This window comes from Haliotis rufescens, unplaced genomic scaffold (genome assembly GCF_023055435.1).
Source record: "Haliotis rufescens isolate VD_foot unplaced genomic scaffold, xgHalRufe1.0.p SCAF_4, whole genome shotgun sequence".
Taxonomy (NCBI): Eukaryota; Metazoa; Mollusca; class Gastropoda; order Lepetellida; family Haliotidae; genus Haliotis; species Haliotis rufescens.
This window is the reverse complement of record NW_025964112.1, coordinates 14,406,997-14,425,653: the sequence shown is the minus strand read 5'-3', so window position 1 is coordinate 14,425,653 and position 18,657 is coordinate 14,406,997. Positions and strand designations below refer to the sequence as shown.

Genomic DNA, 18,657 nt, shown 5'->3' with positions numbered 1-18,657 from the left:
TTGAATTGGCACCAATTACGTCATAATCTAAGGGTGATAACTCAGGCCTGTTTAGCTCGAAAAACGAAGGCCTCATAACGGCATATCATTTTCACACTATTGTGAGCTTCCTACTTTCACTGTGAAAAAAATTAGTGTATATTTTCAAACACAGATACTAATTAATTCTAAAATTGCGTTTTGTTTAGAAAAAGAAAGAAAGTGATTTTTGCGTGTACACTTCCCCTTTAAGTTCTGAAAAGCGAGGCCCTTCCACTTTCAAATAGCTGCTCAAGCCTGCTTATATTTTGAACCAAATTTGTGCTCAGATGATTGGGAATAATCCGGTTTTGTGGCATGGATACCCAAATGTGAAAGAGGTTTAACGCCTCTTTTCCCATTAATGGTGTCCAAATAAAAACCCATGTAATTTGGAGTGACGAGCTAATGCTATAACCATAGTTTATCACACCGCCCAGAGACGAAATAAACCCATCATTGTGGGAGGTCTATGTATTCAATATGATATGCTCATCCATTAATGAACGAGAGTAATGGGGCCTTAACACAGGATGGCGTTCTTTGTGCCTCCCGTGTGCGACCATAAAATTTGCAAGATCGTCGTTGGAGGCTCAAAGGAGGCAGAATGGTTGCCTCGGTCGTGCCAATGTGACACACAGGAAGTTCAGACATCGCCATGGACGCAATGAATTTTTGAACATGTTCAAAACAGTCGCACAAAGGTCGCCGAGGAGGTTGGTTGCTCAGAGGTGGCTCAAGGGAGGCACAAACATTGCCGTTGTTGCAGAATGAAGGCACAGTGATCGCCCAATGGTCGCCAGGTAATAGATGCGTTCTGCTGAAATATTTTCCCGTCATTCTGGGCGAAGCTTCTGCTTCCCTTGTGCCTCCTTTGGGCGACCGACAGCGTGCATTGAACGACTGTGGCGACCGCCGTGTCTCCATTCGGCGATCAGAGTAACCCTGAGACACCATGGCAATGCTTCTGCCTCTTTTCTGCATCCTTTCAGCTACCTGCAGTGCCTCCTCAGCCTGCCTATAAATAGAGGGCTAGTACCTGCAGTTCAGACTTGTTTGTTTTGATTGTTCAACGTCGCACTAAGCAGTATTCCAACGATATGACGGCGGAATGTAAATAATGGAGTCTGAACCAGACAATCCAGTGATTGACATCACGAGCATCGATCCACGCAATTGGGACACGATGACATGCATCAACCAAGTCCACGAGCCTGACCACCCGATCCCGTATGTCGCCTCTTACGACAAGCATGGATTATTGAAGACCAATTCTAAACGGGATCTCCACGGGTTCAAGCCACTTCTAAGGGTGAGTAACAATACTTATATAAACGGTTCTCACAGCAGCAGGAGGAAGACTGGGATGATGATTGCAGGGGAGGCGGCGTATTTCAGAATGGAGTTGACCCATGACGGTAGCCCGCTCTGCATCGCGTCTGTCAGGACCTCGTACATCGCTCCCATGCCACTGAAACAACATGCTAATATATGAACAAGGGCACATACAAGTTCAATTTTGAACCAATTTCATATTATGTGAAGACTGTATTATATATATAAAGTTTACAGTTTGTTTCTGCTTATTAATAATCGGCAATAAACATTTATCCAATCATCCCCGAGACAAATGACATCTTCGTTTACATCATCTATCCTGTTTTCATATATAAAAAAAAGGTTATATAATGTATGTGGTTGTGAGTATTAACTTGTTTTATATTTTTAATAAACTTAGCACCTTATCTGATCAGTGTGCATGGTCCTTTGTAAATGTTGTACGAGGGTTGTCAGTCAAGGATTATATGTAACAATGAATGCTAAATGTATTTTCGTAACCATGTTCTTCATACTTTTGTTTGATGAACTAGTACAGCCGACAACGCACACACGCGAAGGGAAATTACAAGTAATAAGATTGGAAAAGAAAAAACACTCCAAAACTTACTGAGTACTTGTATTTAACAAATACAGAATGGTCAATATATCACTGAATTAGTACATTCGACAGTTGTGTACCATTTACCACAAACGTAATTTGAGACAAAAGTATGAATTAGGCTAGCTAAATTAACAACTAGTCGACACAATAATTATTATGTGCAGCTTTTAAAAAGGTACTTCATTGACACTCTTGGGTCGCCACACACAATGATATTCTGATCAAATTTGGAAAACTCGGAACTTGACACAAAATTACAATTTGACGAGGCCAATTTAATCCCTATTGTAACATCGCCATAGTGAATCGGCGCATTGGCTTCCCATTGTTTGTTCGATGACCATACAAACGTATGTCAAACCCTAGTGAAACTCACCATTGCTGTTTTCATTAGATCTAATTCAAAGGAAAACAAATGATTTTATCATAATACCGAAATTGAAAAGAATAGGTATGACTTTTCAGAAAATTTCCTTCAAAATACGTATATTGGGTTCCAAATGTCTTCTAATTAAGTTAATTGTATTACAAAACAAAAGTCATGCGTCCTGCACCGCTGAGAGCTATTTCTTCCTTCATTTGGGGAATTTACATGTTTTGCATAAATTAAATAGTGACAAGAGTTTCCCGGTCCTACACGTAACAGTTATGTGAAGAAATTCTCACCTTGGCTGACTGAATTGCGCCTGATAGAGGTGTTTTTGTACATCCAGCTCTACCCATTCAGGAGAGAAGCCATCAATGTTACCACCTGTTACAATTTCCGCCAGGTTAAAAATAACCGATTCTCTAAACAGTGTTGCTGACGTCACTTACTATGACGTCATTCGCCATGATGACGTAAACATTCGAACGTCTTTGCTGGCGAGTGTACGTATCGGTTAACTTTGACCCTCGCACATTTCCGATATTTCAATATACAATTCGTGGAAAGAGAATTGATACGTATAGGTATATTTGTATTTAACCAAATGGGACAAGGTTATTTTAAGTCGGGGGGCACGGGTGGCCCAGTCGTCTAAGGCGCCGCGATTTGCTGTGCAGAGTTGCGTCCCTTGGGCACGCAAGAAACGTGTCCAAATCCCGGTTCGCCCTGATTATGTTTCTAGGTTTGTCTGCACCATACCCGTACTCGTGGGTTTCACCGAAGTGGTAAACGTCTGAGACCTGCATCACTTCGGACTTTCCTCCCAACATTAAGCGGACACGCCGTGATAAAATTGGAATACTGTTAAAGCGGAGTTATCCCCAACTCATTCCCTCACTCACTATTTTAAATCGGCCTAACAAGAGAGTGAGAAAATGTTATTTTACGCAACGGCAATATTCCAGCAAACGCATAGCGGCCTGCAAATTTTGAAATAATGAAGCCCCGGACAGCAATAAAGTGGTTTATCGCATGAATGAGCGAGTTGTATTTCACGCCGCTTTTTGAACAGAAGTCCAGTAAAATATGGCGTTTCAGATTAAATGAGTAAGGAAAGCCCGATGTGACGCAAGTCTCAGACGTTTACCACTGTGGTTACCCACGAGCACGAGCATGTACTGACAATTCAATTATAATATTCAGGGTAAATCTGGGATTTGAAACCACGAGCCTAGGATGTTGGAAGGCCTAAGGGAAGCAACTCTGTACAGACGGCTGGCCTATCCGTGACATCCGTTTGTAGCATGAACAAATCTTTTCAAGTTTTTAATGAAAGTGCATACGTGATTTGATGCACTTCGCGATGTAAGACCCGTTTTCTCACAATATAGACCCTGATTGTCGATCAGATCGTTTTGACTGGGCGCCGCCATTTTGTTTGAAGCAAATGCAAGCAAAACGAGAGGTGGAATGTGATTGGTCCATAGGAGAGGCATAGAAGGGACATATATAACTCGTAACAGCCACTGGTGGCGCTACGATCGAGCCCAGGAATTCCAGCAAAGTTCGACAAGGGTGGAAACTGGACTTTTAAAGTCAGTTAAATCTCTTGCCTCGGGAAGATGCTTACAACAAGCACGGGTTGCTGGGGATCTAGTCTAACCTGGAATCAGCACGGGTCCCACGGGGTTGTCTGAACGACATATGAAAAAATGAAAACGTCTTACCTGAACGGCCCACATCTAGGCGATGGTTCCACGCCCACGATAGCAAACAACGGCGGGAGCATACACAGAAACAACATGACGAGAAGTAGTGCGTAGTAAAAGTTGTTAGAACGCGAGGCTCGGAATATCCTTTCCTGGGGGACATTGCACACCATGACTGACCAACATCGGACATACACCAAGATCATCAGTTTGAACATATTGAGAACCGGAAGTCCGGGAGCAAAGAAAGTGCCAAGCCTGGAAAGAGCAAATTAAAAATAAAATGATATTCATACAAACTCTATACAAACAACTAAAAAGCAAGATTGTGCAAATACAACCCGACTTGTTATTTCAGAGTGTATATCACGATGTATGTATGTACTTGGTGAAAGTTATTGTTGTATGCCGATTCATCTGTTCATAAATGATTTTGAAAAATAATGCAATCATATTTACTCTCAAGCCCGGAAACCCAATAGGTTTTTTAAACAAAATAGTTACCAAGTGTAGTTTTAGGCATCTTGTGACAATAGTCAACGATGCCATTGCTGGGGACACGAGTGAGTGAGTGAGTATGGATTTACGCCGCTTTTAGCAATATGCCAGCAATATCACGGCGGGGGACACGCATTGCACCCATGTCGGGGAATCGAACCCGGGTCTTCGGCGTGACGAGTGAACGCTTTAACCACTAGGGCTGGGGACGCGAAGAATATGTACATCGCCTTTTACCCATTTTTTTTTATAGAATCTAACCCGAGTAACCAGCGAACTCTTCTTCGCTCATTGCGCCACAAGACAATAATTGTTGTAGACGTACCATATGACGCCCTGGTTGTTGATCAAATGGAGGAGATTCTCTGCGGTCTTAAAGTCCGGATATTCGGGCTGAAATAAAGACAACAACAATACAGTGTATAAGCCCCAGGTGTCTTTAGACATGTATGTTTGTTGTTTAACGCCGCACTCAGCAATTCCAGCTATATGACGGCGGTCTGTAAAATAATCATGTCTGGACCAGACAATCCAGTGATTGACCTAATGAGGATCCATGCAATTGGGATACGATGACAAGCATCAACCAAGTCACCGAGCCTGACCAATTGAAGACCAATTCTACCCCGTGTATTTATTATGTAACTTGTGTAACTTAATGCTTACATATGTTTTTAACTTGAACCTTCGAACAAGGATTTCAGAGCGGATGTTTGGAGTTAATCAATTATTTTGATTGTGCGATTTACCCCTTGATAATGATAAGTAAAAGAAATATAATGTCAGACCATCCTCGGTTATCCAGCGTATCAAAATAGAACGGAGATATAATACGCTGGATTTTCGAGGATGGTCTGACAGTACATCAAACAGAAAACTGCTAGATTAAATTAAAAGCCTTTCGTAAAATATGAAATAAATACCTCGTATTCATGTAAAATATATTTATATCAACAATGAGACTGAATCATTACAAGAAATGAGCGAGTGATAAATTGTAATGGCTTATGTACGCTCCTAGAAATCTAACAGTTCAGAAGGTCGACAAAACGCCCTCAACGGGACGATTCGTTTACATTCTCAAATCTACCAAGAGGTTTTTTAAATTTTTATTTTATTTTTAATGCGAAATGTTCGTTCTTTAAAGCAATAGAAAAGACGGCCCAACTTATTATTAAAAGAGCCTTTTTATACTTCCTAAAATAAGTTAACAAACACCCATGATATGACAGATTGACCATTGTAATATGAAAGAATTGGGTGTTCTTGAACTTCCTTAAATTAAGAACTTCCTTCCTGTAGTATATATCAACACTTACAAACTTCTTCTCCATGTCCCAGCAGCAGATGTTGTTGCAGTAGCGGATGAAGACGCCACGGATGAAGTCGATAATGACGATCTGCCCCATGGTGAAGATGAGATCCATGACAGTCAGCTTGAACACCTCCTGGGACACAGAATCACAACCCCACATGGGAAAACTACGATTACGCCAAAATCTAGGCCACAATAATTTGATATTGTTTTTCGTCGGATAATGTTTGGTCCTTTATGGGAAGTCGACATTTGAAAACATATACATTGATGACAAATACTCATCAAAATAAAAAGAAGAAGATTTTTTTACTTCAAGTTGGTGTATGTATGTTAAAAGTTAAGCCACAGAACATTGAAATACAAAACAATAACAAAACAAAACACCAAACACTTTGGGATAAAACATTTTTGCTATTTCTTCTTCAATTTAAATACATTTTGTAATGAGTCTTTTTTGTCAGAAAACAAAACATTTTCCATTCTATTCACCGCTTTTACCTCGCAATGCTCATATAGTTGTTTACGTTTTCCCCCTCGAAACCAGAGAAACCTAAAAATATTATTCTTATGGATGTTTGGCTGAATAATATTTTTAATATAGAAAATGAATTATATGTGCTGCTTGCTTGAAAAAAAGTACATCCCTTCCCATATCGATCTACATTGGAATGGTTTTGTCTGTTATTTTATTAATTAGGATTTGATAACTTTTTGGGCACAGATCCGTAAATCAGGTAAGTAGTAAACACAGGAATGATTTACGAGCGTCCCCTGACGGCGCTATGGTGAGATCGTTATTTACCTGGCCAATCATTGTTTCCCAGCAGAGGTGGGAGGTTTCTTCTAAGACAGTACAATTCTGGCGTCCCACTGGGGACTCGGAGACTGTAGGTACTGTTGTGCTGATGTCGGAACAAAGGATGGTGTCGTTCCCGAGGCTGGCAAGAAGTGCGACCCTCTCAGACTGGATCTCTTTTTTCTGTGAACCATTCAACGTTAGAGTATTAAGAACATTACATCCAGATATTGAAACGCATGTAGTCAACAAAGGACGCACGCGTCACTCTTATATAAGCAACATTAAAAAGTGAGGTGTTGGTTGGTTTGTTGTTTTACGCCGAAATCGGCAACATTCCAGCAATATTCCAGCAACATTCCAGATGTCTGTAAATAATCAAGTCTGGACCAAGCAATCCAGTGATTGACATGAGCACCGGTCTACTGGGATACGATGACATGCATCAACCAAGTCAGCGAGGCTGAAAATACGAATCCGTCAATCGCCTCTTTCAGCTAGTAAGTGAGGTAGTGAGTAGGTGAGGTGAGGTGAAATGGGGTTAACGTTGCGTCCAAGATTATTGCACATATATAGCGACGTGCATGCACTTTTTGTGTGAGGCTGCTTGTCCTAGTCCGGACTGATGTCGATTTATAGTGCTAGTCGACTGAGATACCATGCCGCAGTTTAACATAAAATACCCAACTCAGACACAGTATACTGACTCCGAGCCGACCAGTCCTTGTTTTAGCCCTTAAATGCCGAGCGCCAGACAGGGTAACAAGTACCACCTTTTTACGTATTTTGGTAAGACGCGGCCGGGGATCGAACCCTGGCCCTTTCACACTCCGGGCGGACGCTCTACTACTAGACCGTGGAGGCGGTCTCCGGTCATTTCATGAACACATCATTTGGCTTCACACATTGCACGTATTACGAACCCGGGTCTTCGACGAGCCACCGTTTTAACAACTAGACTACCCTACCGCCTCCTCAGTCACGGCGGAGAACATAAGAGACTGCAACCATGTGAGGATCGAACCCCGATATTCAGCTTGTAATTTTAAGCCAGCGTTTCAGTTATATCACAGCCTGTCATCTTCATGTGGGAGGAAAGCCAAAAGTGATGCAGATCCCAGACGTTTACCATCTTAGTGAAATCCACGAGCACGGGGATGGTGCCGACAAACCTGGACCCCGGGATTCGAACCCACAATCATAGGTTTCTCGCATGCCTAAGGGAAACAACTCTGCAAATATAGAGGCGACACCCCAGACGACTGGAGACTAGATCAGCCTCACTCAGCCTCGATCAGCCAGGTGAGGACCGATCACTTGGCAGTCGTCAATTATACGGTACAAGCATGGATAAAAGGTCCCACTTGAATATCCGCGATGAGACGGTTGTGTCAAGGGTGTAAAAGACAATAATTCTATCCCTGAAACACCACAAAGTTTAAAGGTTGTGGCTCATAGGCTTTTCCAAGGTGAAGGTCAGTGCTGCGGAGGTCATTCAGAAGTAAACGACCCCTGAAACAAACACGAGGTGAAGGTCGTTGCTTTAGAGGTAATTGTGAAGTATCCTCCCTGGACCGCGAGAGGTGAAGATCGTGGCTCTTTGGTACATGTAACTGAGACTATCCTGCCCTGAAACACTGTTGGGCAGCTGCTACCTACCAGGTCAGCCTGCTTGTTGTAGAGGGCGATGAAGAGGGTGTAAAGATTGAGGAGGTTGAGGGCGAAGATCCTGGCGAGCTGGAGTCGCAGGTTGATCCGGGGATGGTACTTTTCCATCATGGAAATCAGGTCGGAGATGTTGGGGAACAGGGTGGATATCAGGGTCATTATCACCGTCAGCTGGAAAAAACATACAGATAGCAGAGATGCTTGGGTGAGGTGAGGTGAAATGGAGTTTAACGTCGCGTCATAGATTATTGCACTTATATAGCGACGTGCATGTGTGTGTGTGTGTGTGTGTGTGCGTGTGCGTGTGCTAGTCCGGACTGATGCCGATTTATAGTGCTAACACACAGAGATAACATGCCGACCAGTCCTTGTTTTAGCCCCTTAATGCCGAGCGCCCAACAGGGTAACAACAAGTACCATCTTCTAACGGCCGGGCCGGGGATAGAACCCCGGACCTTCCGCTCTCCGGGTGGACGCTCTACCACTAGACCACGGAGGCGGTCGGATCTTTAGGATCTCCTTGTGTCACGAAATATAACTGATAGTGACTACCCGTTTGTTTGTTTAACGCCATACTCTGAAATATTCCAGCTATATGACGGCGGTCTGTAAACATTCGAATATGTACCAGACAGTCCAGTGATTGACATCATAAACATCGACCTACTCACTTTGGACACGATGATAAGCATGAACAAAGTCAGCGAGCCTGACCATCGATCCCGTTAGACGCCTCTTACACGGGTCGCTTTGCAAATAGTGGCGTAAAGTTCCCTGCACTTTCTTGTATTACCGGTCAGTCAGCAATATTCCAGCTCTGCGACGGTGGCCTGTGACTACTCTGGACAAATCCAACCAGTGGTTGACAGCATGATCAACGACCCACGGGTATGATGCCACACAATCAGTCAAGTCACTGATCGTGAGTGAGTGAGTAGGGTTTTACGCCGCTTTTAGCAATATTCCAACAATATCACGGCGGGGGACACCAGAAATGGGCTTCACACATTGTACCCATGTCGGGAATTGAACCCGGGTCTTCGGCGTGACGAGCGAATGCTTTAACCACTAGGCTACCCGACCGCCCCCACTGATCGTGAATAACTGTAGATCGGGGTACGATACAATCGAAGTATTATTAAACCTTATTCGGAATATAACTCATACACCACTCGGTATTTATCAAGTTACTAATTAGCGATATTTAATGCAATTAGTTGAGTTGTGTCATGCTCATTTGACCCTGTCATTGTTTAAAATCGCGATCGATTCGGTGAGGTGAAAACGGGTAAAACGTCGCTCTTATGATTATTGCACTTACATAGACAGTTTTATGGTGCTAGCCCACCGAGATGCCATGCAGCAGATTAACAAGGATACCCCACCCAGATGCAGTACACCCCGAGCCCACTAGTCCTTGTTTATATTTGTTTGTTTGTTGTTTATATGAGGGCGGTCTGTAAATAATCGAGTCTGGACCTGACAATCTAGTGATTGACATCATGAGCATCGATCCAATCAATTGGGATACGGTGACATGCATGAACCAAGTCAGCGAGTCTGAACACTCGATCCCGATGGTCGCCACTTACGAGAAGCATAGTCGCCTTTTACGACAAGCATAGGTTGCTGGAGATCCATTGTAACCCGGGTCTCAATGTATTATAAACTTATGTACATATGTAGAATATGCATGTAAACATTGATTCTCTGTCAATCCTCAAAAGTAATGTAAATCGGAAAATTGTAAGATCCCCTAATGCAGGGCGCCAGGCAGGGTAACAACATGTACCATATTTTGACGTCCAATAGGCCGTACGCCTATGTTTGTTTGTTGTTATATTCCAGATATATGTCTGTAAATAATAGAGTCTGGACTAGGCAATCAAGTGATTGACCTCACGACCATCGATCTTCGCTATTGGGATACGATGACATGCATCAACTTCGTCAGCGAGCATGACCACCCGATCTCGTTAGTCGTCTCCTACGACAAGCATATCGTGCGTCTAGGTGTGCCACGTAATTAGTATATATGTCGATTGACGTATTATACGCATGTCCCTGGTGTGGTTATCCCCGACCTGCTGACATCCTCATCCTAATTTATGTTGTTCGTACGACTAGTTGCATGGTTCGTACGGCTTGTTGGCGGTGCCTGCTTCCAAACTGAACTCAGTGGGTTGTTAACCTTACGAATATCATGCCATGCACTTTAAACTGAAGTGAGTGAGTATGGTTTTACGCCGCTTTGGTAATATTGCAGCAATATCACGACAGGGGACACCAGAAATGGATTTCACACACTGTACCAATGTTGAGAATCGAACCCAGGTTTTCGGCGTGACGAGCGAATGATTTAACCACTAGGTTGCCCCACCGCCCCCTTTAACAGGATGATAAGGAAATATTGGAAATGACACATTAACAAAATTGAAAACAAATATTTTTTTACTCTAATTTGCCCCAAATATTATTCATAACGTTTAAAATTCATTCCTAAATACTACTGGCAAAAACCTAGCATGTGTATATTGATGGTCAATGTATTATATTTGTTTGTTTGTTTGTTGTTTATATGACGGCGGTCTGTAAATAATCGAGTCTGGACCAGACAATCTAGTGATTGACATCATGAGCATCGATCCACACAATTGGGATACCATGACATGCATCAGCCAAGGCAGCGAGCCTGACCACCCAATCCCGTTAGGCGCTCTTACGATAAGCATAGTCGCCTTTTACGACAAGTACAGGTTGCTGATGTGCTATTGTACATGTAACCCGGATCTCAATGTACTTATGTAAATATGTAGAATATGCATGTAAACATTGATTCTCTGTCCATCCTCAAATATAATGAAAATCGCAAGAAATGTTATAAGCCATATTCCGACGAGGGGCTTATAATCCAAGTCAAATTTATAATTTAGGTTACCTCATTCTCTGCCCAGAAACCGGCCACGAAGTTCTTGTCCTGTCGCTTACTGAGCTCCATCCTCCGCGACCTGTCCACGAACAGCTGGATGATGTAGGCGCTGAGAGCCAAGGACATCAGCACCAGGACATTGGCCAGCACCCTCAGGAACAGCAGCAGGTGCCTGTAGCAGCCACGGGAGGGTTGGTTGGTTTGTTGGTTGTTTAACGCCGCACTCAGCAATATTCCAGCTATATGACGGCGGTCTGTAAATAATCGAGCCTGGACCAGACAATCCAGTGATTAATATCATGAGCATCGATCCACGCAATTAGGATCGATGACATGCATCAACCAAGTCAGCGAGCCTGACCACCCGATCCCGTTAGTCACCTTTTAACGACAAGCATAGTCACCTTTTACGGCAAGCATGCCACGGGAGGGTTACCAGTCAGGATATATACATACGATGTGCTACTGCGTTACTAAACAATCGTATTGACAGAAATATTGATTTATCATATAATGGGCAGGTTTCTCGGCAGGATAAAGCCAACGGATAAAAACGATATCCGTTGGGGTCATATGCGGATAGAGATGCAAATATCAAAGGTCAAGTAGGACTTCTTTCACTGTTTATAAACAAACATGGCGTCGTCCTCGTCATTCGGCGATCGAGTCAAAATTAACCATCGGGAATCTGGATAAACAACAGGAATAATTGCTATCATTATCAAAAGAACAGTCTAATATACTGAAAATCAGTGTCTAACTGTGACGTAGCTACGGCATTTTATAAGTTTTGGCTACTTTGGAGGTATAAATTTCGAAACAATTTTGCGAGGGCGCGAGGCCTAGCCAAGCGGGATCAGTAGCAATATCTGTGCTTGTAGACCTCTGCGACTTGAAACCTTCTCCACAAATTAAAATAGTTGGATTTGGCCGAAATATGTTTGAATTGTTACCTTGTTTGGTTTTGTCGCTGTGTGTACATCTGACTACACTTCTTAACGTTATGACAGGACAGACCGACTGTCAACAACGTCTGACCGTGCCCGTGACGTCTCATAGACTAGGGTTAGAGTAGCTTCCCTTTGACAAAGGGCAGTTACTCTAGCGGACAGACCGATGGATTGCCGCGAAAGGCAATTAAAAACAACTGTTGTTTTGCGTATATGTTGCTTCGCCACTGTATAAGAAACAGATTTCAGTTGAAACTATATTGGCTACTGTCACTGTCCGACTGACACATCACTTACCATGTGACGTAATAAATATTAATGCGCGCATTCCAGGAAAACTCGCAATGTTTCGGTAATGTTTGTGAGAGAGGGATAGCGATATTAAAGCACAGAATTAAAGCATGACATTATATGATAAAGAGGTTATCACGCTTGTGTGTTTGGGGATGGTAAATATCCTGTATTAGGAATAAACACTATGTATTTAGCTCTCCAAGGCTCGCTAAATAAATTTTTTTTAGTCCTAATGCAGGATATTTACCATCCCCAAACACACTCGCGTGATAACCTCTATATATGTCGCGTTTTATTGATATTTTGTTGCTCATTTCCTCAGCACTTTATTTCAAGAAATCAAAACTTGTATCGTTGATTTCAGGACGGGCATAACAGGAGATAGGGCTACCATACCAAAGTATTAAACCTCAATCGCCGTATATAACAACTAATTTGCAATATTTCAGGAAGGAATTTGGATTATCAGTGCAGTTTCTTTTACCGTCATTCATCGATAAAATCTTCGCTTTGAAACTGGTATATTTTCAAGAAAACTTTAACTTCAAAATACACACAAACACCTTCGAATGGACGTGCAACTGTACCAGTGAGTGAGTGAGTATGGTTTTACGCCGCCTTTAGCAATATTCCAGCAATATCACGGCGGGGGACACCAGAAATGGGCTTCACACAATGGCCCCCAGTGGGGAATCGAACCCGAGTCTTCGGCGTGACGAGCGAATGCTTTAACCACTAGGCTACCCGACCGCCCCGCAACTGTACCATTTGCCGTATCTCGGAAATCGTCTTTGGAACTGAAGGACGTGTATCACAATTTTCATGTTCTAATAACGGGAACAAATCCATTACATCATTTAACACAGTATTTCTCTAGCTCATCAGTATTTGATCGGATAACTAGTTTTAGCGGTGTCTTTCAATGGTTCAGTGAGTGAGTGAGTTGGGTTACGCCGCTTTTAACAGTATTCCAGTTATATCGCGGCGTGTCAGCTCAATGTGGGACTAAAGCCCTAAGTGATGTAGGTCTTAGACGCTTACCACTTTGGTGAAACCCACGAGCACGGGTATGGTGCTGACAAACCTAGAAACATAATCGGGATTCAAACCCACAATGGTTTTTGGCGTGCCCAAGGGACGCAACTCTGCACAGCGAATCGCGACGCCTGAGACGACTGGGCCACTCGTGCCCCCTTCAATGGTTCAGTAGGACGCTGTGGACACAACGGGAGTGAGTGAGTGAGTATGGGTTTACGCCGCTTTTAGCAATATTCCAACAATATCACGGCGGGGGACACCAGAAAAGGGCTTCACACATTGTACCCATATCGGGAATCGAACCCGGGTCTTCGGCGTGACGAGCGAACGCTTTAACCACTAGGCTACCCGACCACCCCTGGACACAACGGGTCCACGGTATTCACCCCAATAGAATGGGGATATTATGTCGTGGATACTCAAGGATGAAAGGAAATATAAACCTGTAATGACCGTCGCCTGGCTCCCTCTGTAGGCTGCGCAGCATACCTAGGGAACCAGGCTGTTATGACCCGAGATACCCAGGGAGTTAGCATTTGTTAGTGGGCGATTTCAACATACTTGTTTCCCTCTTTCGTCTTCTCCTCTTCCTCCAATATGGCTTCCTGTAATGAACAAGCATATTATGTTGTTGGGGTGGTTATGTTACGTAGTGTCACCATAGGTTAGGGCCCTGTCACACTACAACGTATAGCAGTAACGTATGGCGATGTATGAAAATGATTGCCAAAACGCCGGCAACGCCGAAACACGCTATGGCTAAGTTAGGTGTAAGTTGTATACGTTAAAAGTACGCTGGTATACGTTCTAGTACGCCGAGGCTTAAAAACATTTTTGTGCATGCTCAAAATATTCGGCGTATGGGAACGTATGAACCTTTTACATATCTGTACTGCTCTCGCTTTTCGTGGTACTTTGATAAATTGGTGTAAGTACTAGATTTACTACGGGCCCGTGTTAGGCACCTTTCCACTACGCTGAGCGCGCTAGTCATACGTTACTCATACGCTGGGCATACGCTCGCCATACGTTGAACACGCCAGACACACTCTGGCAATACGCTATTATACGCTGTCATAAGTTATGTGTAAGTAAGTGATACGCTACTAATACGTTAGACATGCGTTACTTATACGATGAACCCGTTATGTATACGTTATGTATACGCTATGAATACGCCAAAATCATGGTTTTTCGATGAAAGCTCGACGTATGTCAGCGTACTAACTGTCTTTTACACGCTAGGTGCAAGTTACTCTAAAACGTTGGAGTGTGACAGGGCCATTAACATGAATAACTCATTTCTTTATCACAACTTTAAGTAGGTCATTAGACCTGCTGGAAACATTCCGTCAAGACCTCTCTCACATTAAAAGCCATAACTGATATATTCCCTCCATCCTAAATACTGTTTGAATCATTGTCCCTTTCTGCATAGTGTGTCAACGACGGGGATACATAAGAATCAAAGGTCGTAGCTAGTAAACATGAACATGTGCAAAAGTAACCCCATATTTCACTTTATTATTACGAATACCACATATTTGCCTACTATCAATTTTAATCATGATACAAGCAGAAATGGCCGAGTCATGAGCAAAACGTCATTTTCAATATGGCTGCCGAGGCGGCCATGTATAAAATCGAATCTGATTTATCTGAGTATTATACAGACAGTGTATCTGGAATCATCCATGCACAATTTCAGCTTCTCAGATTATAGGGAAGGAACAATTAAATGTTAACAATGGACAAACAACCGGACGGACAAACGTACGACGAGCCACATTATCTCAGTCGACTTTTAGTCAGGTGAGCTAAAAACTGCCTATATTCTCCCCAGCATGCTAAACCTTTGACCCCACGATATTCACACTTTGTGAAATGATAACATGGTTACACTCGCACCTCAGCTATTCCTTGTAAGTGTACATCCAAACTGTCAAAGAATTCATCTATCATGTTGTACACACACGCTTCCGACGCCATGACGTGTTTATAGTCACGTGCACCTGCCCGGGTTAGGGTGTGTTTCCGAGACTGTCCTGTTCACATTTAAAAGGAAAGCATGCTGAATCATGCTTTTGTAGAAAATCTTGCTGGGAACGTTTTGTTTGTTGTTTAACGACGCATTCAGCAATATTCTAGCTTTATGACGGCGGTCTGTAAATAATCGAGTCTGGACCAGACAATCTACTGGTTGATATTATGAGCATCGATCCACGCAATTGGAAAACGATGACTGAGAGAGCCTGGTAACCCGATCTCGTTAGTCGCCTCTTACAACAAGCATAAAAGTGGACGTACTGTATGTAATTATTGAATTAAATTATCTCAGTTTGAACTTCTTTGATATCAAATTTAATCATGATACAAGCAGAAATGGCACGTCAGAACGCAGCATCTATCGTGAGCATGATTTCTACGTGCAGATGAGCACATTTTGGCATCCAGGTGAGCACATTTCAAACAATAGCTCGACAGGCGAATAACCCATGAAGTAATCAGCCACCAGATGGCGCTTTACAATGAACAAGATCCTTGCCATCTCGTTACAAATATATGTCAGTCGTTTCGAGTACACCTACCCTCATTGTGGTGACAAGAGATGCGTGTTTCGTATTGGCTGTCTCCTTGTTTCCGATCATGTAGTCCCACTCAGTAAACAGTTTCCACGAGAAGGTGAAATGTTCGTCTTTGGTCGACATTCGACTTTGGCGAGAGTTGGATGCCATCCTACAACACACATGATATACAACTCGTACAGTCAACGATGACTACAATTGGTTGTCAATATTGGCTCTTCCATCCTTGAAATTAGCCAGCGTAAACACTACATGTAGGTGCTGGTCAAGCTTTTATACAAGACTTAAAAATTTCTGAATCTACGCTAGATACATCATCTATTCTTTTGAAACCAGGGGGCAAGGTCGTCTAAGGCTTAGCAACTCGTTGTGCAGAGTTGGGCACGCCGGAAACCTATGATTGTTGGTTCGAATCCCGGTTCAACCCGATTACTGAGTGAGTGAGTGAGTTGGGTTTAACGCCGCTTTTAACAGTATTCCAGTTATATCACGGCGTGTCAGCTTAATGTGGGAGGAGAGCCCGAAGTGATGCGGGTCTCAGACGTTTACCACTTCGGTGAAACCCACGAGCATGGGTATGATGCTGACAAACCTAGAAACATAATCGGGGCGAACCGGGATTCGAACCCACAATCATAGATTTCTGGCGTGTCCACGGGACGCAACTCTGCACAGCGAATCGTGGCGCCTTAGACGACTGGGCCACCCGTGCCCCCTAATACACTTATGAACAATATGGTTACGATTATAAAAACTCACGTTTTGAGCACAAAGATGAAACTGAGGGCAAACGACATGAAACATGTCAGAAGATAAGCCAGCGGCAGACGATATCCGCTTCCAATTGCGCCGGTGTTACCATAGTAACCATAAAAGACTACTGAATACTTGAGTATACCCTGAAATAAACAAAACAGCATTGATAGAGGAAATAAATAGCACCCAACTCATTAAGGAAATTTTTTTACTTCAAAATAATTTAAAAAATGACAAGAGCTATCGTTTGCTATCGACTAGTTCCTGAGTATATATTGTATTACAACACAGTCAGTAACACTTCGGCAGTGTCGCTGCGGCATGGACACAATCGAGGCTGGGTCAGAAAACCGGTGGTTGATGGCATGAACATCGCTCCCCGCTGAGTAATACCCGATCCCCTATACTAGACTTTTACTCAGAGCTCCAGATAAGCTTTTGGTGTTGTGGGTATTTTACCCATCCATTTTAAAATCATTGGGTATCAGTAATTCTATCTGCGTATTCAAATTTCTGTTACCCACTAGTTTTTACACATGTGGGTATTTAAGTTAAATATTTAAAAACACTATTCATCTTGTCCCTACAAACTGGTGTCGTGTGGGTTCGAGAGCTTTATAGGACTAAAAAATACCACGATACTTCCACAAGAAAGTGTGATGGCAAATGATCATGATGTAACTGTCATCGTGGAGTTTGGCAAGGTTGACGGAACCCGTTATAATTTCAAAATAAGTTGCTGATTTGCTAATCGAATACGCAGGGTTACTTCACAATATTTTGATGAAACGCACAAGTTTGTTTTTGTAGCGTATCTGTAATGTTCGTTGCGTATTTGATACGCTTAGATTATATTTTACTGTGTATTTCTGCATTTCTGATGCGTATTTCACGCAGATACGCAGCTTATCTGGAGCTCTGTTTACTTCATATATGTTGTACTGGAGACCTATAACGCCCCGGAATATCCGCACGGGTATTATTATGAAATGTATTACATCTCCGTTCTGTTATAATAATAACTGCCCCGGACCCATTCGCCACCAAAGCTTCGTTTCCAAAATGACATCATTATTTACCTCGCTTTTCATTAACTAAGAGAATTTCTCTCGCGACATTAACAGCCAATCAAAGGGACTCTTCTGATCGAGCGTTCGGCATGGATCAACATTCCAATCTTCAGCTTCGTACAAAAGAGTTCTAGATATATTTAGTCGAATAAAAACTAAACTTGTATAAATGAACTTTTAGCTGGATAATATGTTTTCCTGAGTGTCAAGCAAGGAGGAGCAAGGTGGTATTGAAGCGTTGGGCGAGTAGAGCACCTGGTGATATCACCCGTGAAGAACCGGGGTAGAATAGGTCTTCAGCAACCCATGCTTCCTGTAAAAGGCGACTATGCTTGTCGTAAGAGGCGACTGACTGGATCGGGTGGTCAGACTCGCTGACTTGGTTGATGCTTGTCATCGATCCCAATTGCGTTCATCGATGCTCATGATGTCAATTACTGGATTGTCTGGTCCAGATTATGTACAGACCGCTGTCATAGAGCTGGAATATTGCTGAGCGCGGCGTTACTACAAACCTGGTGATATCACCGGTTGTTTCCATCATGTAAGATGATTGGACGGCAATAGCGTCGCGTTATTCGAACAGGGCTCAAAAAGAAGCTATGGTGACCCCGGGTTCAGGGAATTCATCAAATGGAATGGTGATAAAATACACTGGATAATCGAGTTTGCGTTACGATCACAAAATCACATCACAAATAAGGATCCGAAATCAACAA

The 18,657-nt window shown here is 42.9% G+C and overlaps 1 protein-coding gene across 2 annotated transcripts in view; it reads right to left on the bottom strand.

The window, feature by feature from the left end:
- Positions 1 to 18,657, bottom strand: part of LOC124140495 (transmembrane channel-like protein 3) — a 49,136-nt gene that overhangs the window by 3,572 nt on the left and 26,907 nt on the right. For both annotated transcript variants that reach the window (XM_046508066.2, XM_046508067.2), the window contains exons 7-16: positions 16,872 to 17,011; positions 16,116 to 16,263; positions 14,089 to 14,132; positions 11,255 to 11,417; positions 8,308 to 8,487; positions 6,655 to 6,831; positions 5,854 to 5,982; positions 4,860 to 4,927; positions 4,055 to 4,294; positions 1,364 to 1,489 (exon numbers count right to left, since the gene is read on the bottom strand). In XM_046508066.2, coding sequence (XP_046364022.2) covers positions 1,364 to 1,489; positions 4,055 to 4,294; positions 4,860 to 4,927; positions 5,854 to 5,982; positions 6,655 to 6,831; positions 8,308 to 8,487; positions 11,255 to 11,417; positions 14,089 to 14,132; positions 16,116 to 16,263; positions 16,872 to 17,011 — 1,415 coding nt within the window. The remainder of the gene's footprint in view (positions 1 to 1,363; positions 1,490 to 4,054; positions 4,295 to 4,859; positions 4,928 to 5,853; positions 5,983 to 6,654; positions 6,832 to 8,307; positions 8,488 to 11,254; positions 11,418 to 14,088; positions 14,133 to 16,115; positions 16,264 to 16,871; positions 17,012 to 18,657) is intronic.